The sequence below is a fragment of the Eulemur rufifrons genome, chromosome 19, assembly GCF_041146395.1.
Source record: "Eulemur rufifrons isolate Redbay chromosome 19, OSU_ERuf_1, whole genome shotgun sequence".
Taxonomy (NCBI): Eukaryota; Metazoa; Chordata; class Mammalia; order Primates; family Lemuridae; genus Eulemur; species Eulemur rufifrons.
In genome coordinates this window covers 58,168,486-58,180,332 of record NC_091001.1, presented here as the reverse complement: position 1 = coordinate 58,180,332, position 11,847 = coordinate 58,168,486, and the positions used below count along the sequence as shown (strand labels likewise).

The 11,847-nt window shown below is 46.9% G+C and overlaps 1 protein-coding gene across 1 annotated transcript; it reads left to right on the top strand.

Annotated features, from left to right (window-relative positions):
- Positions 1-4,365: 4,365 nt before the first annotated feature.
- NOTO (notochord homeobox) lies at positions 4,366-11,847 on the top strand. Its single transcript, XM_069494022.1, has 3 exons — positions 4,366-4,777; positions 9,326-9,540; positions 11,704-11,847. Exons 1-3 carry the CDS (start codon positions 4,366-4,368, stop codon positions 11,845-11,847), a joined length of 771 nt encoding a protein of 256 aa, XP_069350123.1.

Below are 11,847 nucleotides of genomic sequence, written 5' to 3'. Positions count from 1 at the left end.
GACTTCCAACAAAATAGATTAGTTTTGCCTTGTTAAATCAAACTAAATTTGGCCTGAGAAGACCTCTGTACTCACATACTTGAGTCCTTACCTTACAAACTGCAACCTAACTAAGTAAATAAACCGAAAACCTAGGAGTGTGCTTCTGAGTCTCAGCCACTCACAGCAGCCATGCTTCAGTAAATCACACACGGCCAACTGTTTAAATAAAGCAAAGGCTGAGCTGTAACCAATCCAGCTGTTTCTGTACCTCACTTCCATTTTCTCTATCTTACTCTCTTTTTTCTGTCCATAAATGTTATCCAATCATGAAGCACCCCCAGTTTCTCTGAACCTGTTCAGGTTCTGCCCAATTCGTGAATTGTTCTTTGCTCAATTAAACTCTGTTAAGTTTAATTTACCTAAAGTTTTTTTTTAACAGCCTGTTTATAAACTTTGTGTAAATGGAATCACACAATATGTATTCTTTTTGTGTCTGGCTCCTTTCTTTCTACATTATGTTTGTGAGATTCATCCATGTTATTGCTTATAGTTGTAGTTCAGTCATTCTCATTGCTGTCTAATAATCCATTATGAATATATCACACTTTATTCTACTGTTGGCAGACATTTTGGTAGTTTCCAATTCGGGTCTACTACAAATAATGCTGCTATGAACAATTTTGAACATTTCTCTTGTTAAACATACGTGTATATTTTTGTTGGGTATATACTGCACCTAGGAGTGGAATTGCTGGGTCATAGGGTATTCCTATGTTTAGCTTATGTAAATACTGCCAAATCCATTTTCTAGAATGTTAGTACCAATTTATATTCCTGCATTCGGTGGATAAGAGTTCTAGATACTTCATATTCTCATCAACACTTGGTATTGTCCATCTTCTGGTGGGTGTGTAGTGGATCACATTGCAATTTGAATTTGTATTTCCGTGAGTACCTTTCATATGCTTTTAAGCTATTTGGATATTCCCTTTTATAAAGTGCCTAGTTCACGTACAGTCCTATTGGTCTTTTTTCTTTAAGTCTGTTATCAGATTTGTTTTATTTTGGGCACACTTACTTTTTAAATTTTTGTGTCTTAGACTCAATCAACATTTTCCTTTATAGCTTCAGATTTTGACTTATCCTTAAAAAGTCCTTTCCCTAACACCTACACAAAATCAATTCCAGACCTAAATGTAAATGGTAAAATAACAAAGAATAAAAAAAAAAATAACAACAGGAGATTATCTTCATGACTTGGGTTAGGCAAAGATTTCATTTAAACGACATAAAAGTAGATCACTAAACTTTATTAAAATTAGGATTTCTTGGTGCATCAGAAAAAAAGGATAAAAAGGCAGATCACAGAGTGGAAGAAGGTATTTCCTTCTATATGTATTGCAACAAAGGACTTGATTCCAAATTATCTATAATTCTCTATAAATAAAATTCATAAAATAAAAAGATATTGGCCCAACACAAAAATAAGCAGACCAGTTGAACAGGCACTTCATACAAAAGAAGATATTCAAGTGGCTGATAAGCATATAAAAAGATGCTCATAGTGAACAGCCTTCAGGGAAATAAATGCAAATTAAAACCATAGGCCAGGCGTGGTGGCTCACGCCTGTAATCCTAGCACTCTGGGAGGCCGAGGTGGGCGGATCGTTTGAGCTCAGGAGTTCGAGACCAGCCTGAGCAAGAGCGAGACCCCATCTCTACTAAAAATAGAAAGAAATTATATGGACAGCTAAAAAATATATATATATATAGAAAAAATTAGCCGGGCATGGTGGTGCATGCCTGTAGTCCCAGCTACTCGGGAGGCTGAGACAGGAGGATCCTGTGAGCTCAGGAGTTTGAGGTTGCTGTGAGCTAGGCTGACGCCACGGCACTCACTCTACCCTGGGCAACAGAGTGAGACTCTGTCTCAAAAAAAAACCAAAAAAACAAAAACCATATACCTAGGGGATTTGAATCATGGCACTTTTGTTAGCCCCTCTTACTCTTATTTACTTACATATAAATTGGGGATATTAATGCTTATGCTCAAGAATTCAGTCTGAGATGGAATAAGTGAAACAACAAAAAAACAGATAATTATGTACTGAAGCAGTGAATTACATAATGAAAATCCAGAGCTAGAGACACAGTGACCATATTTTTTTGCCCCGAAAGCAGCATAATTAGATGTACCAAAATATTCGCAAATTTTCCATGTTACAAGTTTTGTCTTATTCCTTGTCACCTCCTCCTTTTCCAGGGTGTATGCTGCAGCCAAATTAACCCATTGAGAGTCTCAGTTCACAGAGGGACATAGATCAGACACTCTAATTTGCTCCTAAATATCTGGCCTCATGTTATCTTTCACTGCACCCTTTTTGAAGCTTAGTCCAGCTCATCTGCCATTGCCAACAGCCTCTCTCCCCATAATAAGTATCACTGAGCTTAAAACACTTAGCTAAAAACATAATCTCACTTAATTCTTGTAACAATCCCACCAAGTTAAGTACTACTTTCTCACCTAAGAGATCATTCGCATTTTACAGGAAATTGAGGCTTACGAGTGAATAAGCCACTTGTCCCAGGTCACAGAAATGTTCAGTGAGGCTGGGCTGAAGCTAAGTTTGTCCAATTCCAGAACCCACATTTTCAGTCACGTTCCTCACTGTCCCCCAACAGCAGATGTCATCTTTGTGGGCCCGAAAACATGGGTCCCCAAGAGTCCCTCCTCACAAGGCATGCTGTTGGCATCTTGGCACTGCCCTCTGGGTCTGAGTTGATCCTTGGGGTCGCACTGCCTCCCCCTCTCGAGGAACAGCACCTCAAAAAGGAACCCGTTGAGAGGCAGAGTGCTGCGTGTAGGATTTGAGACTTTCACTGGACCCCCTAACTCTCAGTGAATTTGACCTTGCTCCCTCTTCCGAGTTGGCATCCCAGCCACGCCCCTTCCCAGATTTGCCTTCTTTCATCTTAATCCAGCACGCCTTGGCGGGAACACAATAAGCATAGGCCTGAGACCCTCCTGTCGCCCCGAGACAATCTCACGTTTCAGGCTGCTTTTGTAGCTGCCCAAAGGGCAGGGCCTGAATTTGCTGAAGGGGGAGGGGGCAGAGCCTGCAGCGTCCACCCACCCCTAACTGTCGGATAAAAAGGAGGTGTGTTTGTTCCCAAACAGCGGACGCCTATCGAAAATGACACAGAATCACCCTCATCCTGAATAGTTTCAGAGTTAGGCATCAATTTGGGAAGGCAGAACGCGCTGGGAGCCCACAATCACTGCATGGTTATCGCCGTGTGCCAGGCCAGTTCTAAGGGCACCTTGTGCATTGACTCCTTTAATCCTCACTACCCCATGAGGTGGCAACTATTATTGTCCATTTTATAGGTGAGGAAAGACAAACAGTAACTTGTAACTTGCCCAAGGACAACAGCTGGTAAGTACAGGGCTGATTATCCATCTGTAAAACTGGACACAAATGCCTGCCCGGCACCCTCGCAACGCAAGGATTTTTACAGGCCGTCAACTCCTAGGCATTGGCAATGAATTAGTATGTCTTAATATGGAACCGTTACAGTACTTAACAACTCTGTATATTAACCCTTCATGTTAATTTTTTCCCTTCCCACTTTTGCGGGTATAGAAAAGATCTTTCCAGTGGTGCCCTAGGCGATGTGGGAACAGAAGGTTCCTGGAAAGATTCAAAAGATATTGGTTATCACACTGGTGTCTCCAGGCAGGGGAAAGTGGACAGCGGGGGACAGGAGAGGAAAATTACTTTTCACTGTGCTTATAGATATTTAAATTAAACAAAACCAAAACGTCTGCTTGCTCTGGGGTGAATCTGGCTGGGGGTTCAGCTTTAAAGGCGGCGTGGATCAGCTTAGGCCTGGACAGAGGTACTATCTCTCTTCAGATGGCAGCTCCGCCCCAGCAGGGCGGGGAGGAGAGGGGTATCGCAGCTCGGTGACCAGAGAGGCCAAGAGGCTCCCAGTGGCTCCCTGGGTGGTTAGCCCAGGATCACCCGCTAGCTCTGAGTCCTTCCCCCGACCGCCCCAGGGTGGGCATTTTAAAAGCAGAGGAAGGGAGGGAGCACACTTCTTGGCGATGTGCCCGCCTCGCCTCACCCCGGGCTGGGCGTGGGCCGGGGCTGCCGGGCGAGCAAGACCTCGAAGGCCCCGCCTGGGCCGCAGGAAGAAAAGGTCGGCCCACGCCCCGCCCCGCCAAATTTAAGAGCCCTCACTGAGAGCCGGGCGGTTCCTGAGCAACAAGTCTTACTCGCTGCCTTTTGCAGGGTCTTCTCACTCGCCTCTCCAGCTCCCCACACAGCCCCAGAGGCCCCCGGCTCCCCTCCCTGCACCGGTCCTGACGACGGCCACGCCATGCACAGCCCGGGGCCGCGAGGCAACCGGCCGCCCCTTCCTTTAGGAGCCGGGGCCCAGCCCCCGCGCTCGGGCAGCGCTCCAGCGCGCAGGTCCCCCGAGCTCCTGCACCGCCCCGCGGGCCCCTGCGCGCCCCGCGCTCCAGGACGCCTCGAGTCCTTCTCGGTCGAGGCCATCCTGGGGAGGCCGGACCCCCGCGTGCCGGCTGTCTCCCAGCTGTCAGGCTCCGCGTGCGTCTTCCCGGGTCTCTGGACCGCTCCCTCCCAGTATCCTGTCCCGGTTCTGCCCTGGGTGTGCCCGGCGACTTGGCTGCCCGCTTACCTGAGCGTGAGTCTCTACCCGCTATGCCTTCAGCAGCCTATGCAGGGGCTGCGCGTGGCTCACTTCGGCCCCCAGGGCCTCAGCGTCACAGGTAAGGCAGCCCGGCGCCCGCGTGCGGGGTAGTGGGCGGGGGTTGGAGAGTGGAGGCTGTAGAGGAGTCGCTGAGAACCACACACGGTTGGAGTGGGAAGGAGGTCTACGACGGTTGACTTTGCAGTCGAAACCGAGGACCGAGATAGAGCCTCGCTGAGAAAGGCCCCAGCGCGAGGCTTCCCCGCACGCCGCTGAGGGTGGAGACGGCGCGTGTGCGGGCGGGCCAGGGACGCGCTCGGGAGGCTGCCAAGGCCAGCGCTGGGGCCGCTAGGGCACCCAGCCGGGCTCCCGGACTCCGCGTCCCTAGGCTCCCTCCCACACCCGCTTGGGGTGACGTTTGGTGGTGCAGACACTTCCCCAAAGCGGCTTCCCCGAACCCATGGTCCTGCCTTTTCTGGAAGAAGTGGACGCTACAGGTGGTGCTGCTTAGGAATAGGAAGGAACTGTTAGGAGGAGACCCCATTACCGCCTCCACTGCCCACGTCTATGAGAACTTGGGCTCCACACTTCACCGCTCTGAGCCTGCGTGCTTACAGAGCTCTTAGGATGGTACTTAAGCACTAGGCACTTAAATCCCGTGAGACTTGAACTGTTGAGGTCACTTTCCCCTCTAGCATTAACATCCACAAAAACAGGGTTTTGCCATTTTTCGTTGACTGGTTTATGCTTCCCCATATCCTCATGAGGAAAACGGGAGCAAAGTTATTTCGAGTCTTATCAACCCATACCAGGATCTTTGTAACACAGTCTTCCCTGGTTCCTACTCCCAGGGTACGCCACAATCCTCCATTTCCCCTGGACTCGCAACCCCATCCAGATTCACACCACTGTAACCGGGAGCTGTGCAAAGTCAGCCTTTTTTTTTTTTTTTTTTGGAGACAGAGTCTCACTCTGTTGCCCAGGCTAGAGTGCGGTGGAGTCAGCCTAGCTCACAGCAACCTCAAACTCCTGGGCTCAAGCTATCCCCTGCCTCAGCCTCCTGAGTAGCTGGGAGTACAGGCGCCTGCCGCCAGGCTCAGCTAATTTTTTTCTATTTTTAGTTGCCTGGCTAATTTTTTTTTCCTATTTATTAGTAGAGATGGGATCTCGCTCTTGCTCAGGCTGGTCTTGAACTCCTGACCTCAAGTGATCCTCCAACCTCAGCCTCTCAGAGTGCTAGGATTACAGGCGTGAGCCACCATCCTGGCCTCTAAGTCAGCTTTGTCTGAGCTCTCTACACACCTGAAGTCTGAATTGCAGTTTACTACTTTTGTTTGTTTGTTTTTGAGACAGGGTCTCACTCTGTTGCCCAGGCTAGAGTGCAGTGGTGTCATCACAGATCACTGCAACTTCAGACTCCTGGACTCAAGCCATCCTCCTGCCTCAGCCTCCCGAGTAGCTGGGACTATAGATGTGCACCACCATGACTGGCTAATTTTTGCATTTTTCTGTAGAGATAGGGTCTTGCCATTGCCCTGGCAATGAACTCCTGATCTAAAGCAGTCCTCCCACCTTGGCACCCCATAGTGCTAGGATTACAGGCATGAGCCACCGCACCTCACGAGTTTACTACTTTATATTACAGTTGTCTTATTTTCAAGTTAGTTTTTGCATGAGTGTTATAGCCATGCAGTCCAAATGTCAAAATGTATACTAAGATGTATGAAGAAGAGTGTCCACTCCGGCTCCTGACCCCTAGCCACCTATTTCCTGAGATATTTTATGCATATTTAATACCTGGATATAGATATACACACACATACATATATATTCTTTCCTTCATTTCCCTATTACATACCATACACACTACTCTGCACCTTACTCTTTTCATTGGACCATATATCTTGGAGATTTTTCCAATCCATAAAGAGCTTTTACAACTACAGAGTAGTCCATTGTAAGAATATATCATAATTTTTTTAAGCAGGCCCCATTGATTGTTTCTCATCATTTGCATTATACATAGTGCTGCAATGAGTAACCCTGCACATAGGATTCTCTAGTGTAGCTGGGATTGCTGGGTTAAAAGGTCTATGCTCATGCAGTTTTGCCAGATTGCCCTCCACACTGCTGGTACTCCCTTTACTCTTCACCAGCTGTGTGTAAGAGTGTTCCCCTTCCCCACAATTTTGCCAACACAGTGTGTTATCCAACTTTAGAAATTAAGCCAATCTGATAAAAGGAAAATGTTATCTCTGTGTTGGTTCAATGTGCATTTCTCTAATATAAATGAGATTGAGCATCTTTCCATGTTAAGAGCCATTTGTATTTCCCTTTTTGTAAACTATCTGTTCATGTACTTTGCCCATTTTTCTGGTTGGTCATTTAAAACAATCCATTTGTAGAAGCTCTTTTATATTGGGAAATTAGCTCTTTAACTGTAATGAATTACAAATATTTTGCCCCCCAGTTTACTGGCCTTTTGACTTTGATTACGGTATTTTTTTGGTCATGTAGAAAAATATTTTATTTTTTTCTCCCCCTACCTGCAAATCAAAATTTTAAAATATTTTTGTGTTTGAATATATCTTTTTATAAATGAGTTCTATGTCTTGTATCATATTTGGAAAGACATTCCCCACTCTGAGGTCATAAAATAATTCTCCCCTGGTTTCTTCTAGATTTTTGTGGGTTTGCCTTTTTACATTTAAATATTTGCTCCATTTGGAATTTTTCTTGGTGCATGGTATTAGGTATGGATCCAGCTTAATTTTTCCCAGCTCTGGAACTAATCCATCCAGAAATAATCCATCTCTTCCCTGTTGCATTATCTCTTGTGTTATACTTTTTTTTTTTTTTTTGAGGCAGAGTCTCGCTTTGTTGCCCAGGCTAGAGTGAGTGCTGTGGCATCAGCCTAGCTCACAGCAACCTCAAACTCCTGGGCTTAAGCGATCCTACTGCCTCAGCCTCCTGAGTAGATGGGACTACAGGCATGTGCCACCATGCCTAGCTAATTTTTTCTATGTATATTTTTAGTTGGCCAGATAATTTCTTTCTATTTTTTAGTAGAGACGGGGTCTCGCTCTTGCTCAGGCTGGTCTCAAACTCCTGACCTCGAACGATCCACCCGCCTCGGCCTCCCAGAGTGCTAGGATTACAGGCATGAGCCACCACACCCGACCTTGTGTTATACTTTTTATAACAACCATTGATTTTCTTCTTGCTCTGTAGCTGGCACAGTAATAAGCACTTCACACGTACCATATTTTAAAATCAATCCTTGTGACATCTCTGAAAGTAGGGATTATTATCACCATTTTACACAAGAGGAAATCAAGGCTCACTGAAGTATATTGACTTGCCCAGGGTCCTGTGGCTGGTAACTGGTGGCAGAGCTAGGATTCCAACCAGAGCTCTTAAGGAACATACGATGCAGCCTAATTTCTTCTCCCAGGGTCATAATTACTTATGATTCTGAAATAAGGCAGAAGAGACTAGGTACTACAGACTACACCAGGCTGTATGCCTGCTGGGCTTTTCCTGGTCTTTTAGTCCTGCCTTGGTCAGGCACATGGTAAGCCTGGTGGGCCCAGTGATTGGAGTCCCAGGCAGCCAGGACCCCAGCCATGCTCCCTTCATTGGAGCAGTCTGTCTGCCAGCCCTGAGGCCTCCCCAAGGCTGGCAGGGGCTGAGTGGACTTAACATTACACTTGCCCTTCCTTTGCCCAGAACACTCTCCTCCTAGATAGCCCAATGGCCCACTCCCTCATCCCCATTGAGCCCTGACTCAGGTACTTCCCCCGATTGATGCATCTCCACTGGTCCACAACTTGGTGAGCTGAATAGTGCTTTTGTGACCCTTTAAAAGGGTATCCTTTCCTCCAGGCAGACATGGCACCTTGTCAGGGGACAAAAATGGGCCTACAGAGAGTAGGCAGAATTTTAGATCCTACCCACCCTACCAGCTGGATATCTATGTGCAGGGCACAAGCTGTACAGAGTGGCTAGACATAGTGGACCTGTTTAAATGTCACCCTTTCTGAAGATGTAAACTACCCCCTACCAATACACATACACACTCACCCTGTCCCCTTTCCCTGCTTTTTTTCCCCTCCTGAGCACTTATTGCTATCTGACATACTAAATATATTTTTACCTTGCTTACTGTTTCCCCCACTTCTAAGCTGTAAGCTCCATGAAGATAGAGATTTTCTGTTTTGTCTTGAAACCATGCTTTACACATAGTAGACATTCAAAAAGTATTTGTTGAATGAATGAAGAGGGTGAATCCCTGGGGATGCCTCCTCTGCCCATCCCATGGGATTCCCCAAAGCAGTCAAGGAGAGGAGAGGAGAGCAAGGAGAAGAAGAGGTTTGGCAACTCCTATCAGGGGTCAGAAGTTAAGCCATTGGCCAGAGAGTAGTGAAGGCAAAGAGTCTCATGGCATTGCCTTTTCTTTCTCATTTGTTTCCTGTTATTTCTGTACAGTCTTTTTACATTCTGCTTTCCTGCCATGTTACCTGGCCAAGGGGAAGGCGGGGTAGTGGACTTGTGGGTGTGTTCTCTCTCCTCCAACACGGGTGGGCAGGCGCTGCTGGCTAACCCCCTGCTGCTGGTTGCTCTTCAGGTTTGGAGCTGGCTCCCTGCCCAGACCTCTGGAGCCCCCAAGACTGGGTCCCAACCAAGGACCTTCAGGACACCGACAGACACCAAAAGAGGGTCCGAACCATGTTTAAACTGGAGCAGCTGCAAGAGTTGGAGAAAGTGTTTGCAAAACAGCACAATCTGGTGGGGAAGAAGAGAGCCCAGCTGGCAGCCCAGCTCAACCTTACAGAGAACCAGGTGGGAGCAGGGACTCCTGTGGGGCCTGGGGTGCACCTGGGGACAGACACTACCTCTGGAAGGCCCCAGGTTGGGGGTGGGAGGAAGACAGGGGCCCTCTCTCTCTGTACCAGGCTGTTGGGGAGTCAGGCCCTAATTGCACATCCCCTATATAATGAGAAAAAGAGTTCCATTTGAAGTCACACTATAGGATCAACATATGATGTTAATTTAGATTTTTAGTCTAGAAACTTATAATAAAGTACTTCCATGCTAAATAAGGAGCTACCAGTGAAATTAAGTAGATATTCAAGAGACTCAATATTTTAAAAAATAATCAATATTCCCTTGACTCCCATATTCCCTTCCAGCTATTGTACTATTTTTCTGTCCCTTTCACAGGCAAACTTCTCAAGGACTTGCTATGTCCACTCTTTCTGTGTCCTCACCTCCCATTCGCTCCCTAACTCATTCCAACAAGACTTTTTTCCCCACCATTCCATCAAAACTTCTCTGCAAGGTCTCTAATACCCTCCATGTGGCCAAAGCCAACAGATGCTTTCCTTTCCTCAACTTACTCTACCTTTCAGCAGCTCTTGGGTCAGCCATTCCTTCCCGTACTGAAACACACTTTTCTCTGGGCTTCCACACACCACACTCTCTTGGTTTTACTCCCAGCTCTCTGACCACTTCTATCTCCTGGCAGGTTACTCTTCCATTTAGAACCTCAAAGTCTCTCCCCAGGTGGTCTTATCTGTTCCTGCTTAAAGTACCATCCATAAGCTGATGACTCCCAAATTTGTATCCTCAGCCCAACCTTCTCTCTTATGACTTATGTAATACATCTCACTACCTTCTTGATGTCTCCACTTAGATGTCTCAGGCATTTCAAACCTAACAAGTCTAAATCTCAATTCCTAACTGCTTTCCTCCCCAAATCTGTTCCTTTCTCATACCACCCACCATCCACCCAATTGTTCAAAAAACCTAGCTATCCTAGATTCCTCCTTCTCTCTGACTTCCAACCATCAGCAAGCTTTGCCACCTCTACCTCCAAAACATGGCTAGAATGGCTTCATGTCCCACCATTGCCCCTAGCATATGCCCCCAGTTCTTGCTGGACCACTGCAGTACCACCCAACCCCCATCTCCGTGCTTCTGTCATCCATCCTTCATACAGCAGCCAGGTGTTCAGTGCTCTTAAGATATAAATAGGCTGGGTGTGGTGGCTCGTGCCTGTAATCCCAGCACTTTGGGAGGCTGAGGCAGGAGGATCACTTGAGCCCAGGAGTTTGAGAGCAGCTTGGGAAACATAGCAAGACCCCATTCCTACAAAAAAATTTATTTTAAATTATCCAGACATGGTGTACATACCTGTATGTAGTTAGTCCCAACTACTTGAGAGGCTGAGGCAGGAGGATCACTTGAGCCTAGGAGTTTGCAGTTGTAGTGAGCTACAATTCCACTGCACTCTAGACCAGGCAACTGAGCAAGACCTTGTCCCTAAAAAAAAAAAAAAAAATGTAAAGAGAACTATGTCACATCCCACTTAAAAGTCTCACAGGTGACACTCCTTACCTGTGGCCTTCCAGGTCCTGGGTGATCTGACTCCTGCTGACCTCTCTCATTTCCCTCCTGTGGCTTCCCCTCTCACTTTCAGCCACATTTTCTCTTCTGGTCCTCAAACACTCCAAGCTTGGTTCTACCTCAGAACGTTCCTACAGGCTGTCCCCTGCCCCACTGGCCTGTTCTCAGTCCCCACTGGGCTGGCCTCTCTTCCTTTGAGCCTCAGCTTTAGTGCTGGTTCCTCATGGACACTCCCCCTACCCAAACCCCTGTTTGTACCCCATTTGTTTTCATATATTTCTTTGTTTACATGTTTGTTACCAATGTCCCTCTAATAGACCGTGAGCTCCAGGAGGGCAGGGACCATGTCACTGTTGCTAACCACTGTATCATCATCACCTAGGATGGTGTCTAACACATACTAAGAGCTCAATAAATACTCATTGGATGAATGGATGGTGTCTGGAATTATAGAAAAGGGTGTTTCAGAGGAGGTGCTTCCTTTAGAACGAAGAGCAAATTTTGGCCGAACAGAGGAGGGGTGGGCACTGCAAGAACTGGGGAGCAGTGGAACCTGTTGGTCACATTCTGATCTCTGCCCACTCTCCCCAATTATAGGTGAGGATCTGGTTCCAAAATCGCAGGGTCAAGTATCAGAAAGAGCAAAAGCTGAGACTGCCGCCTGTATCTGCCGAGGCTGCCTCCCCGGACGAGCTCTCCAGCAGCTCCAACGCCAGCATCCAGAGTGACAACTCCGAGTAG